The sequence below is a fragment of the Carcharhinus amblyrhynchos genome, chromosome 2 (genome assembly GCF_965287045.1).
Source record: "Carcharhinus amblyrhynchos chromosome 2, sCarAmb.v2.hapA, whole genome shotgun sequence".
NCBI lineage: Eukaryota > Metazoa > Chordata > Chondrichthyes > Carcharhiniformes > Carcharhinidae > Carcharhinus > Carcharhinus amblyrhynchos.
Window position 1 is genome coordinate 31,528,957 of NC_137325.1, and position 17,096 is coordinate 31,546,052.

At 41.2% G+C, this 17,096-nt stretch overlaps 1 protein-coding gene across 1 annotated transcript in view; it reads right to left on the reverse strand.

Moving 5' to 3' along the window:
- The window catches only part of kdm1b (lysine demethylase 1B), a 145,348-nt gene that overhangs the window by 63,939 nt on the left and 64,313 nt on the right, over positions 1–17,096 (reverse strand). Inside the window, exons 11-12 of the mRNA XM_080204011.1 lie at positions 6,264–6,338; positions 3,132–3,266 (exon numbers count right to left, since the gene is read on the reverse strand). Coding sequence (XP_080060137.1) covers positions 3,132–3,266; positions 6,264–6,338 — 210 coding nt within the window. The remainder of the gene's footprint in view (positions 1–3,131; positions 3,267–6,263; positions 6,339–17,096) is intronic.

Sequence of the window (17,096 nt, forward strand, 5' to 3'; positions counted from 1 at the left end):
ATTATGATGCAATAATGCAGATTCCTATAATTGCAAAGTGCTGTCCCACAAGATTGAAAGTGTACGCTGCTTATGTTAGTGGTTTGCTATTCTTAATAAGTTAGGGGAAGGTGGTGAGAAGGAAGCAGAAACAAAGAATTCAGTGGCATCAATGCAATGATTAACATGGGAGGGGTGCAGTAACACATTTTTAAAGCAGCATCTCGGACTTTTGGCTAAGATGCAAATTAGATCAAGCCTCGGAGGAGGAGCTACACCTACTCCAATCAGCTTGGATCATGTAAATCAAGCCCAAGACAGGAGGTGAGAGCCCTTTCTTGTCAGCTGGGATCGAAAATGTCCCAACTTGTTGGGATTCTGAATTGGCTTTAATTTGACTTGATTGGATTGGCAAAAAAAACACATTCCTCTATGTCACTGCAAAGAAAAATGCTTACACAATCTTAAAAAGTTGCCTTAAAAACTTTTTGAACATATCCAACAAGTCATACAGTACAGAAGAAGCCCTTCAGCCCAGCGAATTTGAACCAACAAAACTGCACTAATCCTGCTTTCCAGCACTTGCCCCATAGGCTGGAAAGTTATGACATTTCAAGTGCTTGTCTACGTACATTTAAAAGGTCGAAGTTTCTCGCCTCTACTATCCTCCCAGGCACTGTATTCCACACTTTCACCACTCTCTGGGAGAAAAAGCTTTCCTTAGATCCCCTTTAAATCTCCTGTCCCTCAGCTTAAAATTATGTCCCCTTGTTATTGATCTTTCGAAGGGGAACAGCTGCTTCCTATCCACCCTGTCATTATCGCTCAATCAGATCTCCCTTCAGCCTTCTCTGCTCTGAAGAAAACAACCCAAACCTATCCAACCTCTCTCAGAGCTCAAATACTCCACTCCCGGCAACATCCTGGTGAATCTCCTCTGCACTCTCTCCAGTGCAATCACATCCTTCCAATAGTGAGCTGACCAGAACTGCAGGCACTACTCCAGCTGTGGTCTGACCACATGTTTGTACAGCTTGAACATAATCTCCCTGCTCTTATAATCTGTGCCACAAGTAATAAAGGCAAGCGTCCCATGTGCCTTACTGACCTGTCCTGTCATTCAGGGATCTGTGGACAAGCACCCAAGATCCCTCTTTCTCTGAGCCTCCTAATGTCCTGCCATTCATTCAGTATTCCCTTATCTTGTTACTCCTTCCAAATTTCAGGGTTAAGTTCCATCTGCCATGGATCTGCCCATCTGACCTGCAATCCAAGATCTTCTTCCTCACCCTGCCAATCTTCATGTCATACACAAACTTACTTATCATCCCCCACACATTCCAATAAGGGACCTAGCACTAATTATTTTTATGTGCCATTGGCTTCCAGCCTCTAGTCACACAGACAGCCTTACACCACCATCCTTTGTCTTTTACACTTAGCAAGTTTTGGATCAATTTTGCCAAATTACACTGGATCCCATGTGCTTCTACCTTCTGTATCAGTGAGACCTTGTCAAAGGTCTTGCTGAAATCTATATAAACTACATCAACTGCAGTGCTCTCATCTACACACTCAGTCACCTTGTCAAAAAATTCAATCAAGTTAGACATGACCTGTCTCCAACACGCTGATTATACCTGATCAAACTTTGCATCTTGAAGTCGTGATTAATTTTCTCCAATTGTTTCCCTACCACTGACATGAGACAGACTTGCTGGTCTGTAATTCCTTGGTTTATCTCTACCACCCTTCCGGAAAAGTAGAACCTCATTAGCCATCATCAAATCCTCTGACATCTCTCCTGTAATCTGAGAATTAAAAATTTGGGTCAGATTCCCTGTAGTTCCCCCCTGCCACTCTAATGTAGATTTCCCAACAAAACTGTTCCGAGTCTACTTCTGGCCAGATCCTGCCTTATTTTAATAAAATTTGCCTCCCCCCAATTGAAAACCATTTGTTGCAGACCAGCTTTTCCCTTTTCCATAAGGAACTTAAATCATACAGTGTCGTGGTCGCTATCACTAAAGTCCCACGTTGAATACCTGTCCGGCTTTGTCTCCTAGAATTAGATTCAGCATTCTCTTTGCTGGACCTTCTACATAATTGACATAGAAAGCTTGCCTAAATACATTTCAAGAAATCTGTCCCTCTAACCCTTTACACTATAACTATCCCAGTTAGTTGAAATTCCTCAACATAATTACTCTTATTATTATTGTTATAAACCTCAATGAATTATCAACATATCTGCTCCTCTATTACCCGCTGTTTAGAGGCCTATAATATATTTCTAGCAATGTGACTGCCCTCTTGTTGTTCCTAAACTCAACCCACAAGTCTCATTTGAAAACCCTTCCAAGATGTCATCCCTCCTTACTAGAGTAACTGACTCCTTAATAAATAACGCAACATTACCTCCTTTTTTGCACTCTCCCCTATCTCACTTTACAAAATTAGGACAAGAGTTACTCAACTCAGCATTCCATGTCTCTGCCTACAGAAGGTCACAGTATATGACTGACCCAATTCGGTTTCTGGTCAATGGTAACTCCCAGGATGTTGATAGTGGGGAGCATAGTGATGGTACAGCCATTTAATATCAAGAGGAGATAACATTCTCTCTTGTTGGAGATGGCCATTGTTTGGCATTCATGTGTCATTAAGAACCCAAAATCAAATATTGCTTAGGTCTTGCCTTATATGAACATGGACTGTTTCAGTATGAGCAGTTGCAGATGGTATTGACCATGGTGCAATCATCAGCAAAATCCAGCTTCTGACCTTATAATAGAGAGAAGATCATTGATGAAGCAATTGAAGATGGTTAGGTTTTGGACACTACCCTGGGTTTTAAGAATAAAAACTGAACTTCTCCACATCTGCTTTTAAAATTCTTCAGTAAAACTTCATGTACCAGCACCAATTTGCTTATTGTATTTGGAGAGGGAGGAGAAATCAAATGTGCTGTCTATAAACAAACCAATACTTAAAAGATATCCCCCCCAGCTGAAGCAAGAATTGCAAACAAACGCTGGACAACAGATACCAATAAAAGAAACAAGATTAAAAAGTTGTACAATTATAACAATTTTTCCACCATGCCACATAGAATAAAGTAGTCTTAATATTTCTGCTACATAGAAACCCACTTGCTCACACATTAGCGCTATAGGATTGTTAATGCAGCCATTAACAATCTGTGCTCCTTTTCCCACAGTCACGCCAAGAGAGTGGTCATCCCAAATACGTCCACCAATCCGGTCTCTGGCTTCCAATACCGTCACCTAATTTGAAAATATGGAAAAATCAGAAAATCTATTTCTTTTCAAATTGCTTACTTACAGATGTGGCTGTTTGTTGGAAGTCTATTTAGTAGTTTCTGAAATCACACTCAGGATCCATTTTAACTCTTAATCTCAATTCCTTTTTTGTGACCAAGCAATTTGAGAGAACAACCATAAAGAAACTGCAGACCAAGAGTCAACTAAAAATTAAATAGGCCAGCTGAAGCAAAATTTAAAATAAGATGGAATCATGCATAACAGTTATAGCATGGTAGATTGTTGCATAAGGTTAAATCTCATGGGATCCAGGGTGAAGTATCGAAATGGTTACAAAATTGACTTTTCGACAGAAGCCAGAGCGTGCTCGTAGAGGGTTGTTTTTCAAACTGGAGGCCTGTTACCAGTGGTGTGCCTCGGGGATCGGTGCTGCATCCACTGTTGTTTGTCATTTATATTAATGATTTGGATGAGGATATAGGAGGCATGGTTAGTAAGTTTGCAGATGACACCAAGATTGATGGTAGAGTGGACAGTGAAGAAGGTTGTTTTGGATTGCAATGGGATCTTGATCAATTGGGCCAATGGGCTGATGAATGGCAGATGGAGTTTAATTTAGACAAATGCGAGGTGATGCATTTTGGTAGACTGAACCAGGGCAGGACTTACTCAGTTAATGGTAGGGCATTGAGGAGAGTTACAGGACAAAGAGACCTAGGGGTACATGTTCATAGCTCCTTGAAAAAGTGGAATCACAGGTGGACAGGTGAAGGTGGCATTCAGCATGCTTGTTTTCATTGATCAGAACATTAAATACAGGAGTTGAGATGTTTTGTTTAAGTTGTACAAGACATTGTTAAGGCCACACTTGGAATATTGTGTGCAGTTCTGGTCACCCTATCATATAAAGGAGATTATTAAACTGGAAAGAGTGCAGAAAAGACTTACTACGATGATTCCGGGACTTGACGGTTTGAGTTATAAGGAGAGGCTGATAGACTGGGACTTTTTCTCTGGCGCATAGGAGGCTGAGGGGTGATCTTATAGAGGTCTATAAAATAATGAGGGGCATAGATCAGCTAGATAATCAATATCTTTTCCAAAAGGTAGGGGAGTCTAAATCATAAGTTTAACATGAGAGGGGAGAGATACAAAAGGGTCCAGAGGAGCAATTTTTTCACACAGAGGGTAGAGTTTGTCCGGAACAAGTTGCCAGAGGTAGTAGTAGAGGCAGGTACAATTTTGTCTTTTAAAAAGCATTTGGACAGTTACATGGGTAAGATGGGAATAGACAAATATGGGCAATTGGGACTAGCTTAGGGGTTTTAAAAAAAAAAGGGTGGCATGGACAAGTTGGGCCAAAGGGCCTATTTCCATGCTGTAAACTTCTATGGCTCTACAGCTCATCACCAAACAATGCTTTAGGAGATACACAAGCACCTATTACCAAAATCACCATTAAAAGAAAGAATCCCAGATTCAGCTTCCTTGCCCAATATGTAAAACAAAAATAGAAATTGCAAATTAGATTTCTTTAAAACTCATCACCAAGTATTACAGCCTTTATAATAGATTCCAGCATTTTCCCTAGCTCTCTGTTATTTAAAGAGGAGAAAATCAACCAGGAATTCTGCTCATTATCCCTAGCCAACCATCCTTTTTGCATGTGATACCAGGCACCATATTACAGAACATCTGTTGGCAGCACAGAAAGAAAAACTTCTAGTATAAGATGCTCTCCTTCCTTCAAAGTATTTAATTAACATATCAAATGTACATTTTTTTCTAAATAGCTGGAGAAAATGGTTGTTTGATCCCTGCAAGAACCACTAAGATAAATGGTACAAAGGAACAGAGATACCGGAATAGACCATTTAGCGCTTTGACTCCATTCAATGAGATCGTAACCGAGCTGCAATCTGATCTCTGGTCTTCTCCTATTACCTGCCATAGCTTTCATTAACAAAAATCTATCAATCCTAGATTTAAAACTAAAATAAAAGATTTAAAACTGATTTGGCATCAACTACCATTTGCAGAATAGAATTCTAAACTTCTACCACATCTGGGTAGCATTTTATAAATTCACTCTCTCATTTTTAGCTTATGTCTCTTAGTCCTAAACTTCCCAACCAAATAGTGACACTATGTTCAATGACAGACCAAATGCCTGGGAACAGCAGCCAGGACATGCTCCTTTCCCTATCATGATTCAATAAATCACTCACAAGTATGCAATTCTTTGCTGGCAGTTAATATATCAAAATCTAAGATTATCTGAAGTTGGACTTAAGCAAATAAAAAAAAACTTGCTACTAAAAGCACTTTTTTTCCCCCACATCAACCATCCCCCTGCAGTACTTTGATAAAGAACATAAGAGCATAAGAAATAGGAGCAGGAGTAGGCCATCTAGCCCCTCGAGCCTGCCCCGCCATTCAATAAGATCATGGCTGATCTGTCGTGGCTCAGTTCCACATTCCCGCCCTCTCCCCATAACCCTTAATCCCCCTGCCTATCAAAAACCAATCAACCCGTGTCTTAAAAATATTTAGCGAGGCAGCCTCCACCACTTCAACGGGCAGAGAATTCCAGAGATTCACCACCCTTTGAGTGAAGAAGTTCCTCCTCAACTCCGTTCTAAACCGCCCCCCCTTTATCTTGAGGCTGTGCCCTCTAGTCCTACTGTCAAAGCAGACCGGACTATTGATGAAGCAAAATATAAAGATACGTTTTCAAACCATTCTATTTCACTACAGTTTTTCCTGGTAACGTCCTGTCAGCAAGCTCAATTGCATTGAATGTGTAGCAAAAGCTTACTTAAGCCAGAATATTAAAGCAGCCAATCACAATTTCCTATGTGTATATTTTCTTTTAAACAATTAAATCAGGCCTACTGTCAAAGTAGACATGGTTCCTAAATTTGATGTTTGTTAGTAAAACAAAATGGTGATTTTGTGACCAACGATCAATTGTAAGTTTTTTTTGAAGAGCTGACTTACCTTAATTCCAAAATTTTGCAGTTGTCGTGCAGCTGCTAAGCCTGCTGCACCAGCACCAATAACAATAACATTTTTCTGGAGAGAAGAACAAAGCACTTTGATACTAAATTGATACTCATCAGTTTAAGAATTATTTATACCAATACTTAATAGATTATAATTTAGGCAATTGGATTGCTACACTTTCACCATTAAATTAATAAATGAATCAGCAGCAGACCATTTTAAAGTAAATAAAATTTAACAGTCAGAATTTTCAGTTATTTATTTGGATAATTTTGGGAAACAACACACTTAGGAAACTGATAGACTAGCAAGGAGGCTAATTTTAATTTATTAAATGAAGAACATTATGTTGATATCTCAAGTGCTGCTAAGACTGTGAGCTGACTGAACATTTTACTGGTATCCTGGCTGTTTATATTTAAAAATGAAGGGGATGCTTTTTGAACAGCAAAGGTACTAAAATTTAATAAGGGTTATTGTTTATATATGTGAAGATACAGTGTGGCAAATTAGAGGTGCAGACTGCCATGTGGAAATATGATGTTGTGGGCTATAACAGATCTGGCTGAAAGGAGGACAGGACTAGGTGTTAAATATTCCTGGATACAAAGTGTTCAGGAAATGTGGGAAAGGAATGGGGGCAGGGGAAAGAGTGAAGGTATTGATTAAGGAGAACCTCACAGTACTGAAGAAAGAGTATGTCCTTGAGGGATTAAGGACAGAATTTATTTGGCTATGCTGACCCATGGAATACACTGAGCAAAAAAAAATGGGAAGGACAGAGGATAAAACCTGCAAGGAAATTAGAGGTTCAAAATTATAAATTAGTTACAATGAGGATCTTTAATTACCTAAGTTTAGACTGTGATAAAGCAGAGAGAGGCAAAAGGTTCCCAGAGTGTGTTCAGGAAAATTTGTACAGAAGTATATTTTCAGTCCAATGGGAAGAATGAGAGATACTGGTGCTGATACGGACATGGGCATTTAGGAGACAGTCATCATTATATCATTAGATTTAGACTGGCTACAGACAAGGAAAAACAACAAAAGCACGAATAATTAACCAGGGGAAAATGAACTTCAACTGGCTAACTGCAGATCTGGGCTGAATAAACTGGAGTCAAAGGTTAATAGGAAAAACAGTAGCTGATTAATGATCAATAACTTCACAAAAAAATTGGACAGTTGACATGCATGTCCTCAAAAGGAAAATAGCAAAATAAAATCCAGAGCTTCCTGGATGACAAGAGGTTAAGATAAAGAGAAAGAAAAGTGTGCTGACAACAAGTGTCAGGTTAAAAAAAATACAATTGAGAACCAGGCTGAACATATAAGATTCAGAGGAGGTGTAAAAACAAACAAGAGAAGCAAAGAGGAAATATGAAAGAGGCTGGCAGACAACATAAAAGGAAATCCCAGTCTTTTGTAGGTATTAAATTAATAACAACAGGATATGTATAAAGAATAGGGCCGCTTAGAGAGCCAGAAAAGGGATTTATCCATGAAGGCAGTGGACAAAAAAGGGATTTATGACGGCAGGGACAGAGCTAAGGTATTAAATCAATGCTTTGCACCTGTCTTCATTCAGGCCATTGTGGATGGGAAGCTACTTCTGACAGTAGAAGGGTTAAAAATTGATACAGTGGTTTTGGATGGGCTGTCTGTACTTAAAAGTTCATAAGACATCATCAGGACTGGAGGAAGCACATCTAAAGATAGAGGAAAGTGGGTGTAATAATTGTGGAGGCACTGGCCATAATTTTTCCATTTTTCTTACACTCGGGGGTGATGCTAGGTGATTGGAGAATTGCAGTAGACAGAGGGGAACCGGTGGATGTGGTGTTTTTAGATTTCCAAAAGGCGTTTGATAAGGTGCCTCACAAAAGGTTGCTACAGAAGATTAGGGTGCATGGAGTTGGGGGTAAGGTGTTAGCGTGGATAGAGGATTGGCTGTCTAATAGGAAGCACAGAGTTGGTATCAATGGGTGCTATTCTGGTTGGCAGTTGGTGACCAGTGGAGTGCCGCAGGGATCGGTGCTGGGGCCTCAACTGCTTACCATTTACAAAGATGATCTGGAGAAGGGGGCTGAGTGTAGGGTGACAAAATTTGCTGATGACATGAAGATGAGTGGAAAAGCAAATTGCATGGAGGGTGTGGAAAGTCTGCAGAGAGATCTGGATAGGCTGAGCAAGTGGGCGAGGACCTGGCAGATGGAGTATAATGTTAGCGAGTGTGAGGTTATCCACTTTGGTAGAAATAATAGTAGGAGGGATTATTATTATTTAAAAAGGCAAAAAGCTGCAACATGCTACGGTGCAGAGGGACCTGGGGGGTCCTTGTGCACGAGTCGCAAAAACCCAGTCTGCAGGTGCAGCAGGTGATCAAGAAAGCGAATGGAATGCTGGCCTTTATAGCGAGGGGGATAGAATATAAAAGCAGGGAGGTCTTGCTACAACTGTACAGGGCACTGGTGAGGCCGCAGCTGGAGTACTGTGTGCAGTTTTGGTCACCGCACTTGCACAAGGATATATTGGCCTTGGAGGGAGTGCAGAGGAGGTTCACTAGGCTGATACCGGAGATGAGGGGGTTGGCCTATGAAGAGAGACTAAATAGACTGGGTCTGTACTGGATGGAGTTTAGAAGGATGAGGGGGGATCTTATAGAGACGTATAAGATAATGAAGAGGCTAGAAAGGGTAGAGGTAGAGATTCTTCCCACTTAGAAAGGATCGAAGGACTAGAGGACACAGCCTTGGGCGGGGGGTGGGGGGCAGTTTAGATCGGAGTTGAGGAGGAATTTCTTCACTCAAAGGGTGGTGAATCTCTGGGATTCTCTGCCCGTTGAAGTGGTCGAGGCTACCTCGCTAAATATATTTAAGTCATGGGTAGATAGGTTTCTGATAGACAGGGGAATTAAGGGTTATGGGGAGAAAGCAGGAAGGTGGAACTGATCCATTTCAGATCAACCATGATCTTACTGAATGGCAGGGCAGGCTCGAAGGGCTGGATGGCCTACTCCTGCTCCTATTTATTATGTTATGTTCAAACATTGCAACCCCTAAACCCAGCAACTACAGACCAGTCATCTTAAGTTGGAAATATTGAACTATGGCTCTAATAGCATAGAACTTCAAAAAGCCAGGCAAGTTGGTCGAATGGGCAGTTGGGAGATGAATTTCAATGGAAAGAAGTGTGAAGTATTAAATTTGGTAGGAAGAACACGAAGAGACAACATAAAGGGTACAACTCTAAATGAGGTGAAGCAGACACCTAGCTGGATAGCCACTGAAGGTGGCAGAACAGGTGAAGGGAGCAGTTAATAAATCATGCAGTATCATGAGTTAATTGAGCATAGACTACAAGAAGTTATGTTGAACTTGTATAAGACACCTGTACGACTTCAGCTGGAGTAGTGTGTTCAATTCTGAGCACCACAATTTTGGAAGTGCAGAAAAGATTCACAAGAATTAAACAGTTCTGAGGAAAGAAGACATGATAGAGGTATTCAAGATCCTGAGGAGTATGGACAGGGTAAATAGTAAGAAACTGTTCCTACTCAAGAATTAAAGGAAACAGATTCAAACTAATGGGCAAAAAGAGTAAAAGTAATTGAGGAAAAAAAAATTTCACCCAGAGGCACTGGAACAAACATCCTGAAAGGCTGTTAGAGGCAAGTTCAATCAATGTATTCAAAAGGAACTGGGATTGCTATCTGAAATAATATGCAAAGCTACAGGGAAAAGGCAGGGGAATGGGACCAGGTGGAATGCTCTTTCAGGGAACCAGTGCAGAGTCAAGTGGCCTAACACAAACTTTACAGTGCAGTGGGAATGACAATAGATTGCAGAAGTTAAAATCGTTTCCCTAGCTGGAATAGAAGGATTCAAAATCATGATGGATCTGGACACAGTAGACAGGAAAAAACGATTCTCACTTGTGAAAGGATCATGAATGGAGGGTACAGATTTTAACTAACCCTGAATAAAGCAATCAGAACTTCTCATGCAGCGAGTGATTAGGATCTGGAATGCATTGCCTGTGAGTATGTTGGAGATAGGCTCAAAGCATTCAAAAGGGAATTAGAGTGTTACCTGAAAAGAATGAATGTGCAGGGTTATAGGGAGAAGGCAGGAGAATGTCATGACACAAATTACTCATTTGACAAGGTGCTACAGACATGATGAACTGAATGGCTTCCTTCTACATTGTGATAATTATGAACAGGAGACTCCTTTAAAAAAAGGTGCCAAGAGAAGAACCAGCAAGTGGATAAAAGGAGTGAAGTAGGAATGAATTGCCAGTCAGCAAGTAATACCAAGGGAGGAACTGACTTGCCAAAACACCAGAGGATTCTCAGAATTCTGAAGGTAACAACAGTGATGTCAGTGAGCAAATGGAACTCTGAACGTGAGTAATTTTAAAAAAAAAATATTTTTCATGAATGTGGGCATCACCGGCAAGGCCAGCATTTATTACCCACTCTGAATTATCCTCAGTGAGTGACCTTCTTGAACAACTGCAGTCCACATGATACAAGTACATCTATAGTGCATGAGGGGGTTTCAGGATTTTGACACTGAAGGAATGGCAACATATTTCCAAAATCCTGATGGTGTCAACTGACAGCTAAACTTGCAAGTGGTAGTGTTACTACATGCCTCCTCTCCTTGCCTTCCAAGTGCTTGAGGTTGAGAATTTGGAAGGTGCTGTCACAGAAGTATTGGCAAGTTGCTGGAGTATATCGTAAAAATGGTAAACGCTGCAACCACTGTGGCAAAAGGAGTGAATATTTAAGGTAATGGATGCAGTCAAGCAGACTGCTTTATCTTCATGATGTCTAGCTGCTATGGTGTTACTGGAGCTGCACCCATCCAGTTAAACAGGAAATATTCCATCACTCTCTTGACTTGTGCTTCACGGTCAGGAGATGAATTAGTCCCTGTAGAATTCCCTGCTTGTGAGATGGAACAGTATTTATAATGGCAAGTCCAGTGAAGTTTCTGGTCAATGGTAACCCCCAGGATGATGTCAAGGGAGCAAGCAATAAGAATGTGGTTGGATGTCATGGAAGATGGTTAGATTGGGTCTTCTTGGAGATGATCATTGCCTCAAATGTCACTTGCCACTTTATCAGCCTAAGTCTGAATGCTGTCTATGTCTTGCTGTCTGCAGACACAGGCTACTTTGGTTATCAGAGGCCCTGCAAATGGCTTTAAATGCTGTGCAATCAAAAAGAATTTCCATTTCCAACCTTATGATGAAGGAAAGATCATGGCTGAAGCATAAGATGATGTATGGCCCTATGCATTGTCCCAAGGAAATGTGGCAATTAAGAGCTAAGATGATTGGCATCCAATAACCACAACATCTTCTCTTGTGCTAGGGATCACTCCAACCAATTACCAGTGACTTCAATTTTACTAGGACTTCTCTACAAAGACAGTCTTCAGAGAGCCTCGCGATAAGGGAACATAGGCCTGACAATGTGGGGGCAGAACAACAGGAGAGCTAGTAGTATGGAGCCAATGGAGGCAAGAGAGTGAGCAAGAAGAGGGATAACATCACCAGGAAGGTGATGTTAGCACAAGAGAAGAAGCTGATGTGACTGGGTGTTTTCATTTGCCCAGATCAGGGACAAGCCTTTAACCTGAAAGCTTGTATTTCTAGAAAGTTTAGATCATTATCTAATAAATAGAGGCATGGCAGGACACCTCTGTTTTATCCTAAACCACATGGCAACACCAGGATACTTCCTATATCCTGAACAATCGTATGAGCAGGAAGTGTCATCAGCTACAGGAGTTCAGACAGATGCTTACTGAAATATGGCTTAAAGAACAATAGGACAGGAAGTCAATTTTCCAGGTTACAAGTGTAGTTACTAGTAAATTTACATTCAATCACATTATGCCAAAAATTGTAGGTGCAGCATACCTCGGATTGGGGAGAGAGAACTGATAAGTTTGTTTTCACAATACTATTTGGATTAAGTGTGCAACTGTCTAATCAAATTCTTATTGCAAATTTTAACTTATCCAAAACACATATTACCAAACATCAAAAAGTAACAAAATGTAATAATTGAGAAATCTGCTTGTTGGCTGTTTAGTTACAAAACCAAAAAGTAATACAAAGTAATTTTCTAGAAACACCAGCATGGCAGATGGCTCAGTCATTAAAGTGGCCAACTGAAAGCCATAAGATCTTGAATTTTGACTGTGATAGAATTCAGTAACTCTTTTCTTATCCTTTCTCTGACATTGGTAAAATGAGCAGAATGTCTTAGTATTGAAGTGTGCAAGAACGTGACAGGATATTGAAAGCATAACTACCACACTGTCAAAATGTCAGGATGCACAGTAACAATGATCAGCCTCACATCAAGAAGAGATTGTGCGTAATGATGAATTAGGAACGCAAATACATTTCTCTTGCACTACAAAATTCAATCAATTGAGAATGGCAGCAGGGAAAGTATTGCAGTAAAGATCAATTTCCTTAAAACAGATTTTGTTTAATGATGTGCAATGAGAATCTAGAAGCAAAATATTATTTTAACACAAGCTGATACAATAGCCCTCAGCAATACAGGGAATATCTAGACTTGTGTATATAGACATAATTTATCTCACATTTTGAAGTCCTACATTGACCCAAATGTTTCTCTCAACAGCGAAGGAATGGCTTTCACTTTTAAACTTACACATTTTGCCCACAGAAATTTGGAGATTGTCAATGCAAATTTCTAATGATTTAGTACCTGTAGGTGGGACAGTAAGTTGCAATGAGGAAATAAGAACCTTACAAATGGCTTTAAATAGGTTAGGAGTGTGGACCAAAATGTGGCAGGTGGAGTTTAACATGGATAAGCGTGAGGTCATGCATTTTGGTTGCAAAAACTGGAAGGCAACTTACTATCTAAATGGGGAGACACCTTGGGATGCTCCAGTGCAGAGGGATCTGGGTGTCCTCATTCATGAGTCAGAAAACTAGCATGCGGGTACAGCAGATAATAAAGAAAGCAAATGGAATGTTGGCATTTATAGCTAAAGGAATAGAATATAAAAGGTAAGGTATTGGTGAGGCAGCACCTGGAGTATTGCGCACAGTTTTGGTCCCCTTATTTTAGGAAAGATGTAGTGGCATTGTAGTGAAGAGGTTCTAGGATGAGAGGTTATACTCTTGGGATAAGGAGGAGCAAATTTAAAACAGAGTTGAGGAGAAACTATTTCTCCCAAAGAGTTGTGAATCTGTGGAATTTGCTACCCCAAAGGGCAGTGGATGCTGGAACAGTGAGTAAATTTGAGGACAGATTTTTAATTGGTTATTGGTCGAAAGATTATGGAGAGAAGGCAGGAAAATGGGGATGAAGAGCATATCAGCCATGATTGAATGGCGGACTGGATTTGATGGGCCGAATGGCCTAATTCTGCTCCTATATTTTATGAGCTTAAATGCAGTACCTGCTACAGAGGATCTGAGGAGCCTGAGCAGCACAAGCAGCAGTGAGACTCTTTCAGGTTTAAAGATCCTCACAGCCACACAGACTGTAAAGTAGGAAATTTAGAAAGAGGAAATATAAATTACATTTAAATCACTGTACAGTTAACAAGAAAGATAAGAACACACAGAAAAGATTGAGAGAGCGATAAGTAAAACAAAAAATCGTAATCTTTTTAAAATTCTGCAATTTCTTCTCTGAGGGAACTCCATAATTAAAAAAAACTACATTTTATATTGGTTATAAATGATGTTCAGCAGTAAATATTTAGGACATCATTAAAACCTTGTTCACGCGTTTTACAATTTTAAGAATTACAGTTTAATTAGAGAATGCAGATATTTGGTTAAGAGCTTGGAAAAAACAGTCCCAAAGCCAATGCAATTCAAACAATATTGGGATTATATTGTACTTAAAAGGTTGGGGGTATACTGACTTAAGGTTAGCTCATGAACAGAAAGTGTGCTCATTTAGCTAAAAAAGTACAGGCATTACATCTGCAATTATTTCAGTAAAAGATGAGTTATTCATGTGGTTTCCCAGAATTACAGAAAGGTTTGGTATTACAAGTTAGTTGACTTGCAGGCGATGTGTCACACTGCCATGGAGATGGGAAGGGCTTAATGAAATTCTTTGGTTAAAGTTGTTAGAGTGAATTCAGTTGTTAGGGCACAGCCAGCAGGAGAAACTGGCCAAGAGAAGCATCAAAGAGACTATATGAACTTTGAATCTTACTTAGCTTGCAGACCCTTGGAAGTTCTGAGATAAAACCAGACCTGCACCTCAGGCAGAGTAAATGCTAGATCTATCATCAATAAGGCAGCCTGTGACCAGGAACTGATGTTCAGAATAAGACAAATTTGAAATGACTGGAAGATTTGTTTAGCTGGAAGGAAGGAGGCTACAGTAATTCTCAATAAAAACAGTTAACACTTTGCAGTTGGAGTTCTGGAAATAATCAGCTTTGTTGCAGTTTAAGCCTTAGCAGTGAACTACTAGAATTTTTATTTTAACCTACTGTGCACGAGTTGAAGGGGACCAATGCTGGAGAAGTGGAATCCAGAGTTGAGTTCAATAAAAAAACTGAAGGGCCACTTTGCCAAAAAAATGTGAATGAACCTTAAGTGCTTTGTGAGATAAGGGAACTGTTGAGGGCTTGGGGGGCAGGGGGTACCTTACACAAGTCATTATAAACTATAATGTTACGCAATAAAGCTTACTTTAATTATTTTACAAATACGTCATTTAATTTTGTTCAAAAACATAAAACATTTATGGGTGGCATGGTAGCACAGTGGTTAGCACTGCTGCTTCACAGCTCCAGGGACCTGGGTTCAATTCCCGGCTGGGGTCACTGTCTGTGTGGAGTTTGCACATTCTCCTCGTGTCTGTATGGGTTTCCTCCCACAGTCCAAAGACATGCAGGTTAGGTTGATTGGCCATGTTAAATTGACCGTAGATGCATAGGTTGGAGGATTAGAACATAAGAACATAAGAAATAGGAGCAGGAGTAGGCCATCTAGCCCTTCGAGCCTGCCCCGCCATTCAATAAGATCATGGCTGATCTGTTGTGGCTCAGTTCCACATTCCCGCCCTCTCCCCATAACCCTTAATCCCCTCGCTTATCAAAAACCCATCAATCCGCGTCTTAAAAATATTTAGCGAGGCAGCCTCCACCACCTCAACTGGCAGAGAATTCCAGAGATTCACCACCCTTTGAGTGAAGAAGTTCTTCCTCAACTCTGTTCTAAACCGCCCCCCCTTTATCTTGAGGCTGTGCCCCCTAGTCCTACTGTCCTTTCTGAGCGGGAAGAGTCTCTCCACCTCTACCCTATCCATCCCATTCATCATCTTATACGTCTCAGTGAGATCTTCCCTCATTCTTCTAAACTCTAACGAGTACAAGCCTAGTTTATTCAGCCTCTCCTCATAGCTCAATAGATTGGTGGGTAAAATATGTACGGATACGGGGGTAGGGCCTGTCGGTGGTTGGTGCAGATGCGATGGGCCGAATAGCCTCTTTCTGTACTGTAGGGTTAGAACATAAGAAATAGGAGCAGGAGTAGGCCATCTGGCCCTTCGAGCCTGCCCTGCCATTCAATAAGATCATGGCTGATCTGTCGTGGCTCAGTTCCACATTCCCGCCCTCTCCCCATAACCCTTAATCCCCTCTCGTCAGAAACCCATCAACCCGCGTCTTAAAAATATTTAGCGAGGCAGCCTCCACCACCTCAACAGGCAGAGAATTCCAGAGATTCACCACCCTTTGAGTGAAGAAGTTCCTCCTCAACTCCGTTCTAAACCGCCTCCCCTTTATCTTGAGGCTGTGCCCCCTAGTCCTACTGTCCTTTCTGAGCGGGAAGAGTCTCTCCACCTCTATCCTATCCATCCCATTCATCATCTTATACGTCTCAATGAGATCTCTCCTCATTCTTCTAAACTCTAACGAGTACAAGCCTAGTTTATTCAGCCTCTCCTCATAGCTCAACTCCCTCAACTCTGGCATCAGCATAGTAAACCTCCTCTGCACTCCCTCCCAAGACCAAAATATCCTTGAGTAAGTACGGCGCCCAAAACTGCACACAGTACTCCAGCTGCGGCCTCACCAATGCCCTATACAGCCGCAGCAAGACCTCCCTACTTTTATATTCAATCCCCCTCGCTATGAAGGCCAGCATCCCATTCGCCTTCCTGACCACCTGCTGCACCTGCAAGCTGGGTTTTTGCGACTCATGCACAAGGACCCCAAGGTGCCTCTGCACCGTCGCCTGCTGCAGTTTTTCGCCACGTAAGTAATAATCCTTCCTACCACTATTCCTACCAAAGTGGACCACCTCACACTTGCCAACATTAAATTCCATTTGCCAGTTCCTGGCCCATTCGCCCAGCCTATCTAGATCCTTCTGCAGACTCTCCACACCCTCCGCACAATTTGCCGTTCCACCAATCTTGGTGTCATCAGCAAATTTCAACACCATACACTCGGTTCCCTCCTCCAGATCATCTATATAAATGGTAAATAGCTGAGGCCCCAGCACCAACCCCTGAGGCACTCCACTAGTCACCAACCGCCAATCCGAATAGCACCCATTGACCCCCACTCTCTACCTCCTATTTGACAACCAATCCTCTATCCACGCTAACACCCTACCCCCAACTCCATGCCCCCTGACCTTCTGCAATAACCTCTTGTGAGGTACCTTGTCAAACGCCTTCTGAAAATCAAGAAAAACCACATCCACCGGTTCTCCTCTATCCACCGCCCTAGACACATCCTCATAGAACTCCAGTAAATTCGTCAGACACGACTTCCCCTTAACGAAACC